Source organism: Motacilla alba, chromosome Z (genome assembly GCF_015832195.1).
Source record: "Motacilla alba alba isolate MOTALB_02 chromosome Z, Motacilla_alba_V1.0_pri, whole genome shotgun sequence".
Taxonomy (NCBI): domain Eukaryota; kingdom Metazoa; phylum Chordata; class Aves; order Passeriformes; family Motacillidae; genus Motacilla; species Motacilla alba.
The window spans coordinates 10,323,756-10,339,087 of record NC_052046.1 but is presented as its reverse complement, the minus strand read 5'-3'; the positions used below and the strand labels follow the sequence as shown (position 1 = coordinate 10,339,087).

Genomic DNA, 15,332 nt, shown 5'->3' with positions numbered 1-15,332 from the left:
AAAATTCAGGCATACTGGGTTATTGCTTTTTAGCTCTAGCCAGCAACTAAGTACTACACAGCCTCTTGCTCACTTCCTACCCACCCTGGTGGGGAGGAGAATCAGAGAAGTAAAACTCCTGGATTGAGATAGGAACAGTTCATAGTTGAAATAAAGTGAAGTATAATAATATGAATTATAGCAGTAATACTAATGAAAGTAATAGTAGTAATGAAGGGATTAGGGGGAATAAAACCCACGAGGAGAAAGTAATGCACAACACAATTGCTTATCCCCTGCTGACTAATGTTCAGCCTGTTCTCCAGAAACAAATCAGTAGCTCCTGGCCAACTTGCCCTAGTTTATACATGATGTTCTATGGCATGGAACAGCCCTTTGGCCAGTTTGGGTCAGCTGTCCTGGCTGTGCTCCCACCCAGCTTCTTGTGCACCTGCTCCCTGGCAGAACACAAGGAATTGAAAAGTTCTTGACTGGGAGTGAGCCCTACTGAGGAACAACTAAACCATCTCTGTGTTACCAGCATAATTTTCTTGCTAAATCCAAAACACAGAACTGAACTAGCTACTAAGAAGAAAATTAACTCTACCTTGGCCAAAATCAGGATGGGCATGCAGAACTTGATAATATTTACTCTTATAACAGCATAATCAGTAAAGTTCCTTCAGTTGACTAGATAAGAAGAGGAATAGATTACTGTATTTATTAGTTCATAAATACTAATTTTCATAAAACATACTTGAAATTTTGTTTCATATTTAATCAAAGACAGCAAAAGAGCTAAGTGCCCTTCAAACCTGTAAATAATGTATTAGAAGCATTCTTGTTCCTTTCAGTGTTGTTGCTGCATAAAATTTCCTGGTCATTCCTCATTTCCTTACCCATTTAAACTGTTTTGTGTGCTCTACCCAGTAATAATATAGTGATTTACTGAGGGAGGCATTAGATTATGCAAATAGTAATGCAGGAAATTTCTCTGAACATTACAGGACCTTTACAGTTTGTGCTTTCTGCTAGTGGTGGCATTAGGGCCTAGGGTTACAAACCTGCATGCAATGCAAACCTCATTTGTTACTTACTGTAGTGACTGTACTAATCCATCTGTTTAGGAGCCTAAAATAAATGTGGAATTTGGTGGTACTAGACTTCTTTGTGTATGTGTGTGTGTGTGCATGCTGTGTACCTCACCAGAGCCACTGTGTGACTACTCAGTTTGAAATTAACACCCTAATATTGGCTTGTCTTTCCAATGTAAAATAATATTAGCATTCTTGGTTTGGTGCTGGAGAGAGGCATAATTATACTTTTAATCTCAAATTGGCTGGTTAAAATGCTGATGGAGGGATAGGGGCATTGAGTAACGTTTGGACAGAGAAGTGTGCAAATGTGATAGTTTCATTTAATTAGTCTTGTATTATGGTTTCTGTTAAAAAGGTGAAGAATCTCTTAAGTGTTGTGAATTTATCTTGGTGGTATTCATACTGTGTCTTGCTCTAAGGAGACAGAACACTGATGGGAGATGCTTGGGTAGTTAGGGATGATTTGTTAACTTTGAATTGCCGTCAAGCAGCTTGAATATTACTGAGTGTGGTGAGCTGTCACAGATAAAGGCAATTTTAGCAGCGCAAGTTCAGAGCAGACCACAATGCCTGTGAGTCCAGGTTAAGATGCAATCTTCTAGGCAGCGGTATGGAAGTGAGCTCTTGCAATTACAGCTGGTTTGGAATTCAGATGTAGTGCACCATGTTATAGCATATTTAAGTGGTGCAAAACAACAAAAGAAAGTGAATTGCTACGCATAGATGAATGAGTTGGCTGTTGAGAATTGATTGGGGGGTGGAGTGTTCATTTCACAATTGCTAGTGTTTCTAATTACTTTTGTCTTCAATATCTGGCCCAGTTAACTCTTCTTCATCTAGATACTGGTTTGAAAAGGATTGAGTCTTTCAGAGATGTTAGGGCTGTAATTCGCACAGGCATACCAGACCAAGCTTAAGGTATCACTAGACATAATTCAGTCTTGTGTTGGTGAAAATGGGATGGTGAGGACAGCAGTGGGTAGGACTTCTGCAGACAGGATGTACTACTAGACTTGAGCAGTGAAAGTAATCAGTTTTACCACAGGATGAAGCTAAAAACTCAGAATGCTTGCTCTGTGTACTTTATGCCCATGCTCTCTTGAGTTCTGTCACATCTTGACACGTACATAATTCTTAGCAGAAGAGACTTCACTGAATGTGATAGAGCAGTGTGGAGCTGATTCTCTTTTGGTCAAGAAATGCTAGTGTTTAGTGCTGTAGTAAACATGCTGTTCAAGCTCAATGTACACAAGAAGCCTCCAGTACTGCTGTTTGTGAAAGAATTTTGATGGACTTCTTTTCAAATCAGTGAGGTCCCACTCTCAAAGAGGTATGTCAATTTTAGAAAGGCAGTAAGGGGTTCTGGATTTGCTAACATGGATTGTATGCCAGTATTGTAATAGGCTGTAATAGGGAGACAGAGGAGGTGGTATATGAGGGGGAAAGGTGCCTTGAGTCAAAGAAGCCTTTGTCACTTTAAGGAGGGCAAGCCTGCCAACTAGTTGAAATTTGCAGCAGGTGCTTGTCTTTGGGAACTGACCACTTTGAGCAGATTTTCTGTTAATGGTATAGCTGTGTCCTTTGTATCCTCAGAATGGGTTGATGGTTATAGGCTTAACTGTGGGGTGTTAAATTATGTGTGAAATTTTGTATGCTACTAAAACACAACAGCGGTAGCTTAGAGCATAGTTACGTTATTGGTGCTAGAAAAGCAAAGTAGTAGCTTAAGGCAGGAAATACAGAATGTTTTAACAATTTAGTACAATTTTCCATACTAGTGAAGTTTTCTTCCTTTTATGGAGAACTTGCCAATTTCAGCATTTTTTCTGTTTAGCATCTTCATTAATGGTCCAGATGTTAGGGCAGAGTGCACTCTCAGCAAGCTTGCTCATGACAGAAAATGATGAGGAGTGACTTACGTGCCAGAGGGTTACAGTGACATCCAGAGGGACTTCAAAAATCTGGAGAAAAGGGCTGCCAAGAATCTCAGGAAGTTCAACAAGGGGAAGTGCAAAGTTCAGTGTGAAAGAACAACCCCATGCACTAGTATATGCCGTGGGCCACCCAGCTGGAAAGGAAGAGGACCTGGGGGTCCTGGTGGATGCCAGACTTGAATGTGAGCCAGCAGTGGGTCTTTGCAGCAAAGAAGGAGAATGGCATCCTGGGATGCATTAGATAAAGTATTACCAGGTGGGTGAGGGATGTGATCATTCTCCTCTTATACAGTACCAGTGAGGCCACACCTGCAATCCTGTGTCTGTTTTTGGGCTTCAGTACAGGAGAGATATGGATGTACTGGAGAGAGCCCAAGAGGCCCACCAAAGCTGCTGAGGAGTCTGCAGCATTTCTCTAATGAGAAAAGGCTGGGAGAGCTGGGAGTATCCAGCCTGGAGGAGGGTGAGGAGGATCTTAATAAGTATAAATACCTGAAGGAAGGCTGCAGAGAGGGTAGAGTCAGGCTTCTTCTCAGTGGTGCCCAGTGCCAGGACCAGAGGCAATGGCATAAACTAGAGAACACAGGAGGTTCCCTCTGAATGTGAAAAAGTACTTGGTGAATACAAGAATGATTGAGTCCTCATGCACGAGGCCTAGGTAAGTCTCCATCCTCAGAGATGCTCAGAAGCTGTCTGGACATAGTCCTGTGTGTGTGGCTGGAGGTGATGCTGCCTAAGTGGGATTGGACCCCTAATGACTTCCAGAGGTCCCTTCCATTCTCTGCCATTCTGTGATTTTGATTGGGATAATGTTAGTAGTTGCTCTTTTTTTTTAAGCAGTTGTAGTCTCTGAAGCTCAGTTCTTTTTGTTTTGTGTATTACCATTCAAGACTGTTGAATAGACTTGAAAAAAATGAACTTTTTAAAGAAAGCAGTATGGGCAGTGGGCTGTCTGTTTTGTGTAGCCAAGCAAAGAGAGGTTGATACAGAACATTATATCACTGTTACAGACACCTGCAGTATATGCAGGGAACAAAACATGGCAGAATTTGATTAAATTTAAATCAGGTTGTGAGACTAAATGTAGAGATTATCAAAGAAGAAAGGAAGTTTTGAAAATATGAAACTGTTTATCTTTGAGGTGAGTTATTGATAACTATATGGTTTAGCTATCTAGTGGCAATCAATAATTTGTAATGGCATGATGCAAACAAGTTTTTAGAACAAAGAAGGGGAAGGGAAAACTCAAAATGGCTACAAAACCCTGTCTTTTTGAGGGTTTATGTAGTTAAACCATAGAATGTATTACTGTTGAAACTTAGCAGAATTCATGAGGGTATAGCACATATGCATGCCTTCAGGCCTCTCTGGATTCCTAGTGAATTGCATTAGAATTGGAAAAAAATAATTTTCCATCAAAGTTCTAAGAAGATATATCAAATATTGAAAATTTTATGCTGTAGTGAGTGACTGGCTCCAGAAATACAGAGGCAAAGTCACTCCTAAAGTACAACATACTGTAGTGTGATATTTCATTTCACCATTTTATGCTGTTTATTGTCAAGTGTGTTTAGGATAATAAAGCTCACTTTTTTTTTTTTTTTTTTCTTGTTAATTCTAATTTTGGTTTTGTTTTGCTCTGTCCATGTTCCATTAGCACTTCTGAAGCTTCATCTGACCAGTTATTCAGGAGTGCCTCTTCCTAGGTTAGGATCTGAAGCAGTAGCAGATTGCACTGCTTCTAGCAGTTTTTACAGAACTAGAACATACTTGTTTCAATCATCATGTTCCTGAAAGAACTGCAGAACTGTGTTTTTGCTATTCTGCTATTAATAGACTTATCTGTGAAACTTCGAGAAACCTGGCACTTAGATTTCACCAAATATGGTTCCTTAATGCTAATGTGTTCCAATGTTCTTAAAAGGTACAAATCAAAAAATACATCCTAATTAAGTGGAAGGTTTCGTTCAAGATACTCGTATTTTTAAAACTATTTGAAAACTTATCTTAAATGTTGTGCATGGAAATCAAAAAAGGAAACAAACCTCTGGAAGAAATAGGTTTTAAAAGTTGTAATTTCTGAGGAATACTCTTTTGTGTAGAGACACAGTTGGTTTTAGGCCAGATCCTAACTGTCTGTCAAAACAGCACTCATCAGAAAACTGAAAGATCAGGGATGTTCTTTGCCTCTTGGAGAAGAGTTTTCAGTGTTCAGCACGATAAACAGAGCTTACAGGAGCATATGAGTAGCATTTGTGTGCATGTATTGCTTGTTAATACAGCAGCATGTTACGTGCACATGAGTAACAATTAATTTCTTCTTTTTTATTTAAATAAATAAGTGTGATGAAAAGCAGGGCTTATAGGGAACATTTTCTGTTCTTCCTGTATACATACCCTTTATGTGCTATATATCTTACTTGGAAGTAGGCTGCCTTTTCCTAAAAATTTAATATTCTTCTGACAGTAACTGCCACAGATAGATTATCACCTTTCTTAATGTATTACTTACTCAGCAAATACTTTAATGTGGAAAATGAAGTATCTTCTGATATTCATTCATCTGGCAAAATAGATAGCATTATATCAAAATGTTGTATTTTCTTTATATTGCGAACATAAAAAAAGTTTTCTGCTTCCCATTTAGTTTTAAACAAAATTCCTCCATACTTTTTTCTAGAAAAGGGCAGTAGCTGGAAATGAAAAAAGACATGACATAAGTGTATTGCAGAAGAGAATTCACTATTTGTTTCAGAATTGCTCTTAATACTGTGTCATTCTTTGGAAATCCAGATCTTCTTTTAGTGTTGCTAATTGGAAGTAACTAACAAAGGTTCTCCTGTATTCCATCTAGCAAGTTCTTATCTAAGCTTTTTTGGGGAATAATGCTTCTTATTTGCAAACCTACCTTATATGGCTGTTTAAGTGAGACAAACACGTGGTTGTGGAGCTGAAGAACATTGTTTTGCCAAGTGGACACCTGTACCTCATTAATTGTTTTTGACCAGCAATTTCTGCTCTCTTCAACTTCTGACTGTTTAAGTGTGTAAGTGTGCTGCCAGCTTTTTTTTTCTTTTTTTGCTTTGAAAGTCGGTCTTTCTTTTTTCATGTCAAAAACACTGTTACAGTGTTCTTGCTGAAGGTCTTCAGGCAGTTCAGAAAAAGCTATTAATTGCTGCTTGAATATTCTGCTTTTTGACAAGAGAAATAGAAGTTAGCAAAAACAAAATTATGAAATTAATCTAGTTTTTTTTAGTAAGAAATACAGAGTAATGATTGGTAACACCTTCTGTTTTGAGAGCTTGTTCTCAGGGTGTAGACTTTTTGCTGCTGATGTTTTAATAGAAGTTGGCCAAAGGGGGGGTAGAGTTTTCCAGGCTAAGTATCTACCTGCAAATACACTGGTTTTTGTAAATCTGTGCTGTAGCTCATTTGATTTTGTGGTGTAGAATTGGGCAGGGAGATCTTCATAATTATTTGATGCCTCAGTGATTGCAATGGAGACTTTGCAAACAAGAAAAATATTTTAAAATACTGTTTTTTTTCAGAATGACAGTTCTGGGTTTACACAGCAGGGTCCAATGTCAACACCATGCGAACAGCCAGTGTATTACTCTTATATCCAACTTAAAAAGTGTCAGGGCAAAATGTGCACCTGCTTTGAGAAAAGGTACTTGCATTTGATGAAAGGAGTTTTGCGCACAAAAACAGCAATGTGGATAAGGCCGGTTTTTGCTTTGGCCTTTGCAGTGGGATGAATTATGCAAGATTGAGAGATGGGATGGCCCCTCACCACCACCCCTATAAAATCAGATTATCATGGAATTAGAGAAATATACTGTGGAGAAACATACATGGTCACAGCTCACTGCAGTCAGTCTTGTCTAGCTGGTTTAATATCATAATGGTATTTTACAATATGTGGCACTTATGCTGATACTAATGCAACAGAAAGATTGGTATTTCCCATTGTTAGTGTCAGTAGAAATTATAATAGATGTTATTCAAAGATTTGAGTCAAAGATATTTCACAAAAAATACTTGTGCAGAGTAATACAGTATTGCTAATAAAGAGCTGACCTTTCATTTTCTTGGAGTTATTCAGTTAGAATGTGAATGACGAGAAGTTAAGTATATACTGTGGTATAAAACTACTAAATAGAGGTGACCTTGTTTGGGAAGAGGAAATAAAGAGGATGAGGAAATAGTACTATAGATGTGGAAGTTTAAAAACAGAGGAGGTGAGATAAAACACTTTAGGTAGCATCCTGCAAATGACGTTCTGTAGTTGACTGAAATATATACCCTACAGTATCTGGAGCAGAACAATTGGGGGCAGCATGTGCACTGCAAGCTGGCCCTGGATGAGACAGGGAAATGCAGTGACACAAACATGTGAACAGGAAGATGAGCATGGAAGAATGTATTGTTCCCAGAAAAGAGAAATTAAGTCAGCTTTGTAGGGAAGCATTATTTCTATTACAATCAGAAAGACCTAAAGAAATAGGTCTGGTATCAGTAAAATACATTATTTTTGAATGAAAATTTCTTGTGGAAAAAGAAGCAGAGCACAATTGGAAGCTACTTGTAACTTCCTAAATTAAAGAATAATTTTTTCTGAAAGTTAATTTAAACACTCCAAGAATTGTTATGTGAAGTTGCATTGAATTGAGTGGTCAGAAACTGGTTCTGCCTTTGTAGGTGTTGGAGCTCATTTGCTTTTGAAACTGGAGCTTTCATAAACTAAGGAAAAATTCTTGACAAGATGCTCAAACATCATGCGCTGGTTTTGGCTGAGGTAGAGTTAATTTTCTTCATAGCAGTTGATATGAGGCTGTGCTTTGGATTTGTGCTGAAAACAGTGTTGGTAATACAGGGATGTGTTCTTTATTGCTGAGCAGTGCTCATAGAGAGTCAAGGCCTTTTCTGCTCCTCACCCACCCACCAGTGAGGGGCCTGGTGGTGCACAAGAAGTTGGAAGGGGACACAGCCAGGACAGCTGACCCCAACAGACCAGAGGGACATTCCATACTATATAGCGTCATGCTCAGTGATAAAACTAGGGAGAGGAGGAAGGAGGTGGTGTTCAGAGTGATGGTGTTTACTGCCTGAGTAACTGTTTTTGTGTGATGGAACCTGGTTTTCCTGAGATGGCTGAACACCTTCCTCTTTTCTGGGCATAGTGCCACACCTCAGTGTTTTGTGTGGGGCCCAGAACTGGACACAGGATTCAAGGTGTGGCCTCACCAGTGCCAGAGTACAGGGGAGAAATCACTGTCCTGGTCCTGCTTGCCACATTGCTGATACAGGCCAAGATTCCTTTGGTCTTCTTGGCTACCTGGGCACACTCTGGCTCATGTTCAGCACCCCCAGGTCCTTTCCCACTAGGCAGCTTTCCAGCCATTCTTCCCCAAGTCTGTAATGTAGCCTGGGGTTGTTGTGACCTAAGGGCAGGACCCAACACTTGGCCTTGTTATGCCTCATATGATTGGCTTTGGCCTATTAATCCATCCTTTGTTTTGCTTGTGTGTGTGGCCTTTGTCTTTTATATTAAGCTGTCTATCTCAACCCACAAGCTTTCTCATTTTTACTCTTCCAGTTCTCTTCCTTCTTCCACTGTGGGGAAGTGAGCAAGTGGCTGTGTGGGGCTGAGTTGCCAGCTGGGGTTAAACCATGACACACTGGAACAGGTTGTCTAGAGCAGGCTTGGAGTCTCCATTCTTGAAGGTGATCAGCCCCTGACCACACAAGGCCCTGAGAAACTTCTAGCTTTGAAATAAGCTATGTTTTGAGCTTTGAATAAGGACAGGTGACTTCCAAATCCTTCTTTATACCTAAATTATTCTGTGAGTTTTAAACTCCTCCACGTTAATAAAGCAAACTGAATCAAGTGTATTTGGAAGAGAGCTTGGACTCAAAAATGCTAGTAAGGGATGTTAGAATTTATTTTGGGGAAGAGAAGAATTGATCTACAAAGAGAAGTGGCTGCATCAATGAGATCGCTTCTTTCTCCGCAGTCCTGCTGTACCTGTCGGTGTATTCTTAAGTCACAGAACATGGAGTAATTTGTATAAATTCAGCTTTTCCCCATGGTGTTGAGGGATGTGGTGAAGAATATGCGTGTGGTTTTTTACCGTAGCTCAGCTGATGTACTGTATTTCACTGGTGTTCTAATAACTTGATCATGCCTAGATCTTTTGGAGACTTACTTATCAAGACTAAGAAGAAATACTTGATGTGGTGCAGTATGAAAAATGACTACTTAAGGTAGAGATTATTCAAATAATTGTAGAGGAGGAGCTGGTGGAGGTGATTAGTAGAATTAAAAGAGCTATTATCAAATAGCAGTAACCGCAGTGGAGTTCACTAGGGATTTGTTATGACTTTAGTATTTCTACTAGTGGGGCATGTTGTGCTATTTGATATGAGGAAAATAAGAGTCAGTACACAGGTAACTTTACAAGAATCTGTTCTGAGGAAGCTGATCTGTTCTGAGGAAGCTAGACTGCCGGGAGAGAAAGCAGTTGTCTGGAGTAGAGTGGGTGGCACAGCTGAAACTTCGTATGAAATGACGCATGAGGTTCTTGCCATCTGTAGTCAAAGAAAAACATAATATTAAGATAGGTACACAGATGAAGGAAGAGTGGAATAGGGAGTTTGGCAGAATAATATAGGAGGAGCTAAGTTCATCTCAGCAAATGTGATGAGGCACTAATCACCAAACCAGGATAAGAACTCTTGTCAGTTAATTAAAGAAGTTGGCACAAGGGTATTTTTATGTAAATTAATTACATTAAAATGTCTGCTCATCTTAATGTTAAAGGTTTTCAGTAAGACCATGGAAGAGAAGAATGTCACAAATTTAGAGGAGATGTCACCATTAATTTCTGCTACATAATGTAACACAACTTTTAGAAAGGAAGAAGCAGTCAGTTCTAGAATACTTTTCTTACAGTCTTGCAAACTCGATCACTAGCTCTGCATGATGTTGCAGAAGCAAGGGGAACAGGTTTGCTAAAATAAACATGGTCATAGAACCTGTATTAGCCTTAGAAATCTAATTATTTGGGCTGTTAATTCTATGCCATGATAAGGAATTTTGCTGCTTAGTTGCACAAGAAATGAAGTTGTCTGTACCAGAATCTTGTTAGTAGTTCTGCTAGTAATGTTCGTAATCTCTTCACAATTTTAAATGCTGAAAACTATCAGGTGTCTTTAATCGTACATATTCTGAGAACAAAAGCATTTTCTTTGCTTAACTGACTGGTATTGTTACTTTGTAGTGTGTTGTGAGCACTTTCTCTTGTTTTGTAACAGTAACAAGCAGTTCCATGAAACGTGGAAAAACCAGGCTAGTGCTTCTGCACAAGTCTTCTGCTCCCTTTTTGCTGTGTTTCCCTGTATATATATAATTAATATGGGTTCTGACTCTCAGCAGACCTATTTTGTGAGCTGCTGTGTTTCTCAACATTTCTTCCATGCTATAATATGACCCCAACAAGAAACCCTCACATTATTTTCTGCTAGATTAATGAGTTAAATCAGTGCACTGAATGGCTTGACAAGTAGCAGAATTAGCACCAGGGATGCTAATAAGATGGCTTAGCCAGGATTGATGTTTGGGAGAAGGGAAGACTAAGAGTGGGAAAAGTGTGAAGCAAGACTTACCTTGTTGGCAGTATTAGACTGTTGATATGTTCAACTGCAGTCAGTTAAGCAGTCTGCTATTTACTCAGTTTAATGTGATTTTAGTAGATATATATGGCCATGATAATTACCTCAGATTTTGTGACTATTTTACTCTTCTGTACTGTTAGTTATATAGATAATGAGGCCTAATTTTATAGACTGTCATTCGCTTCTACCATCATAAAACAGTCTTCCTGAATTTTGTGATGGAGTCCAGTTTCTCGTGTTAAGTAAACAGAACTTTCCTGTGAACATCAGGGAGAAGGAGTTGCAAGCAGCGATGTTAGGTACATCAAAGTGGTTTAGGTCTTTTCATTTTGCTCTTAGGCCAATAATTGAAAATAACGTAAAACCTTATTGTATGTACAACTCATAACTGAAGTAAAATTGGATAGAAGGCAAGTAGTCTTTTAAGCAGTGGTGGGACATGTGATGACATGAGTCCAGGCATGTAAGTCCATCAGTAATAAAATTTTCTCTGCTTCTGCTGTGAGAATGGTTTGGGTGGGGGAGGGGGCTGCGTTTGTGTGGTTTTTTAATTTATTAAAGTAAGTGGGTTCTGCTGTAATTAAAATTACAAAATCAGGTTTTCTAACAATAAGTAAGAAATAATTACTGAACACAAGGGAGTTGTGGAAATGTCTTCTGTGAAATTAAAAGGATATAGACATAGCTATTATTGAACAGAAGTGTAGGAAATGTACAAAAATAATCAGAATTATTACTGGATCCCCACTTGATGTCATTATTCCAGATAGTAGTATTTTACCTGCTTCACTTTATTTGCTTGAAAATCAAAATAACTGTTCCGAGCTTCTAATCATAATCCACAGTTATACATCATAATAGGACAACATCATGCGGAGTTATGTATCAGTACAGGACAGTAATTCTAGTTTCTGTTCAAGTAATTAAACCTTTGAAGCAATCAATTTTTATTTCTGCTGTTAGTATTTGTGGATTTTTACTAAATTGCTACATATTAGCATCCTACCTGCAAATTTTAGAGAGGGAGATTAGTCTCAGCAGGTGCCTGGAAGATTGCCAGAGCTCTGGTAGCGGTTTTCTTGCTTGATGTGATTCTTTGCACTTTTGATGCTTCATGTTGCGTCAGTGGACTTCTGCTGGAGCTAGTGGGACGAGCTTCTAAAATTCTAACCATCTGTTGGAGAAGTCCCCTATCAGATATGTGTGTCTAAGTAAATACAGTAGTTCTGAGCTGATTTTCATGACTGCCTTTAAAATTTCATTGCATGAATATGGTGTAATGAAAAACTTCATGCTAGTATGGGTCAGTAACGAGCTCTCACACGAAAGTAGCATTTTTCTTAATTTGACAGGTGTGTCACTTTACTGAAGAACTACTAAAGCATTTAAAACTTACCAGTCTGGAAAAGCTAACTGTTTGGGACTACTGCATTATTTTGAATGAAGGACTTCTATTCCACTGCTTAGAGAAAACTCAATACATATGCCTCCCCCTTATGAAGTAAATAATCATCTATGTGAAATATCAGGAACTGTAGAGCTAGAACACGGAGTACTGGGTCCAAATTGAAAGAGGGGACATTTATGTTCGGTGTTGGGAAGACATTCCTTACTCTGAAAGTGGCAAGACAGCTGGAACAGGTTGCCCAGAGAGGTTGTAGGTGTCCCAACCCTGGCAGCATTGGCCTTGAGTGATCAGGTTGAGCAGGAGTTGGCATGGAGGTTGGGAGTAGATGGTCTTTAATGTCCCTTCCTGTGCATTAACATTCTGTGATTATGTTCTGTGTGTCCATCCACAGAAATTTAAGAATGATACAGCTTTTTTCACGGGGATGGAAGATGGTTAGTAAAAGCCATTAAATAAGAGTATGCACAGATAGAAGGCTGCTCCAGATATGTCTGTAGAACAGGCAAAGTATTAATCAAATCTGGGATTTTGAAATGTGTAGGCATTAGCTTTGTACGTTGGATTAATTAACTTACTGTCTTCTGCCAATACAGCCAGCAGCCAGCTTCGGGTGTAGCCTATTCCCATCCAACTACAGTTGCCAGCTACACAGTCCACCAGGCGCCGGTGGCGGCACACACGGTCACCGCAGCCTATGCCCCGGCTGCAGCCACGGTGGCGGTGGCCAGGCCTGCCCCGGTGGCCGTGGCAGCTGCTGCCACAGCTGCTGCCTACGGCGGCTATCCCACGGCACACACAGCTACAGACTACGGCTACACGCAGCGCCAACAAGAAGCTCCACCGCCACCACCTCCTGTCACCACACAGAATTACCAGGTAGGTTCCTGCTGTGTGATATTCATAAGGTGCTTTGAGAGCAAGAAGCTTGTTTGGAAAAGAAAATGTGATTTTGTGCAACTGCTGCTGTAAAGAAAACCACTGTCTTCTGTTAGCTTAGATGTTGGCTTGGTGTGCAATAAACTGGGTCATGGAGCTGAAAAGACTGTTCCAGTAAAAAATTTTGGGAGAGGTAGGAATAATTCCTTTGTCAGATTCCTAGGTGCCACAGGAGTCTAGTACCAAGCCTGTGAGGACAGAAGATTGCCCTAGGAGATAAACTACCGTGTAGGTAGTTTTTTGGATATCCTCTTCTGAGATCCCTGCCTAACCGTCTGTGGATACAGGCTCTTGCAAAAGGGCTTTTGCTCTCTGTCCCCTTTTGTCTTGAAATACCTTATTTCTTGCAATGGTTTTTCAACTTTTTAATTCTGAACTTACCGGGGCATTATCCAGATTCTAATTAGCATTTTGGTTTGTTTAAAAGAACTATATTATTGCTGTATACTCTCAGTTCTTTTGTACAGCTTCTGTAATTCGTTATGTAGTATGAGGTCAGTTATTAGATACACTTGGAAAAAAAGAAAGTCCTCTAAACTAAATAAAGTAATTCCTGTTTGCACAGGTTGGATGAAAAAAAGATTTTGTTGTTGTATTTCTTGGAATTAAAAAGGATTTTAATACATTAGTGTATTTCAGCTCTAGTAGGTCATGCCTTGTTCCCTCTCAGTTGATCAACTCTTTGTGCTTTACCATAAACATGGTGAGGATGGGAGAATGTATCTACATGCAGGTAGTGGCTTCCAGGCATCCCCTTCTAAGCTTATTAGAGATCTGAGTTGTAAAGATATCAAATGAGCTACTTGCCTTGCCTTTGAAAACTAGTTAGATTTCCCTAATGAAGTAGTTGATACACCAAAAAGTAAAGAAGGATTTAAAAATACCGCTTTGATTCTCTAAAAAATACAACCAAGAAAAATGTTGTAAATGATAAGATTTTAAAGCCAATAGAGGCTTATTTTTCTACCCCCAAGAATTTATTTGGCCTTGTAGAAATTCTGTAGAGATCTGTGGTGGTTTTTTTTTATTAATATTTCACAGAAATAGAATCTAATGCTGTCATTAAAAGCTAATGAGAGTATATGCTTTTCAAAAATAATTTGGTAGAAAAAGGGATTAAGAGCGTGAGGATAATTCCAGTATTGAGTCTGTAAAAGGCAGTTAGGGCTGTTTCAGGCCTGAAGTATCTAAGAAAGTAAATTTAATTTCTCTAATGTATTTATTTGTAAATATTGTACGTGTAGATGGGGAGTTTTTATTCTACTTGAGTAGGCCAGAAGACAGTACATCGTTAATTTGACTCTGCTGATCATTTCTTTTACTCTAGCCGTGTACTTACAGGTGGTTTCTCTGTTTTGAATCCTTAGGATTCCTACTCGTATGTTCGATCCACTGCCCCAGCTGTGGCGTACGACAGCAAACAATATTATCAGCAGCCAACTGCGACCGCCGCAGCCGTGGCTGCTGCTGCCCAGCCACAGCCCTCGGTGGCTGAGTCCTACTACCAGACAGGTGGGTGGCATGATTCAAGCTGTTCTTGTTACTCACAGTCTTGTCAACTACTTTAAGCCTTAAAAACAGTTGTGTGACTGTGACTGTATCTTCTTTTTCTGTTTTATGTTTTGTCCTGTAATTTCTGTCACTGTGTGGAAAGTTTTTCTGTGCCTAGAACTTCAACACTTGTGACATTGCCTTAAGTAGCTGCCTCTGAGGTTTGGATTGCCACTGTATGCTCTCAAAACATACTTACATACTTCTAGGTGAAGTTCTTACTGGTTTGTCTAGAAACTTTGCTAAGGTAGTCGAGATAATCAGTGTTGTGTTCAGATGATAACTCAGTTAGAAATACTCTTTCGATTCTCTAGGTACTTCATATACATAATTATCTTAATTATTTGTATCATGATTGCTACAAAGCATGAATCCTGCTTAGTTTTTCTTTACATAGAATTAAGAGGACACTTTAGGTGTGCTTTGGTTTGGAGTATTCTAGTAAAACTGTTGAGTAAGAAGGTTGTTTAAAACCTGTTTAAAACCATGTTAAAAACATGATAGCACAGTTGAAAACAAATAAATTTAAGGCTTACTGCTGTGAGCTTTGATTTGATTGAGATACATGGTATGCAATGCATAGCCCTGACAGTAAAGCAACCAAATGTACAACACTAAAAAGCAAAACAAATGAAACAAAACTCCCAAAACAAACTCCCACTTCTTACACATTTGTTCACAAGTATGATGTTAATTTTCCCGTAGTGTGGTTTGCATTTCACTCAACTAAAACATGTCAGTGTTTCTACA

At 39.1% G+C, this 15,332-nt stretch overlaps 1 protein-coding gene and 1 non-coding gene across 4 annotated transcripts in view; both read left to right on the top strand.

Annotated features, from left to right (window-relative positions):
• ZFR (zinc finger RNA binding protein) overlaps positions 1–15,332 on the top strand; it is a 47,022-nt gene that overhangs the window by 5,453 nt on the left and 26,237 nt on the right. For all 3 annotated transcript variants that reach the window (XR_005255236.1, XM_038124170.1, XM_038124169.1), the window contains exons 3-4: positions 12,689–12,971; positions 14,399–14,543. Coding sequence is in view for 2 of the 3 variants with exons in the window: in XM_038124170.1 (XP_037980098.1) it covers positions 12,689–12,971; positions 14,399–14,543 (428 nt within the window). In the remaining variant the exon portion in view is untranslated. The remainder of the gene's footprint in view (positions 1–12,688; positions 12,972–14,398; positions 14,544–15,332) is intronic.
• LOC119696225 lies at positions 9,968–10,105 on the top strand. Its single transcript, XR_005255549.1, has one exon. It is a non-coding gene; the product is annotated as a small nucleolar RNA SNORA66 (small nucleolar RNA).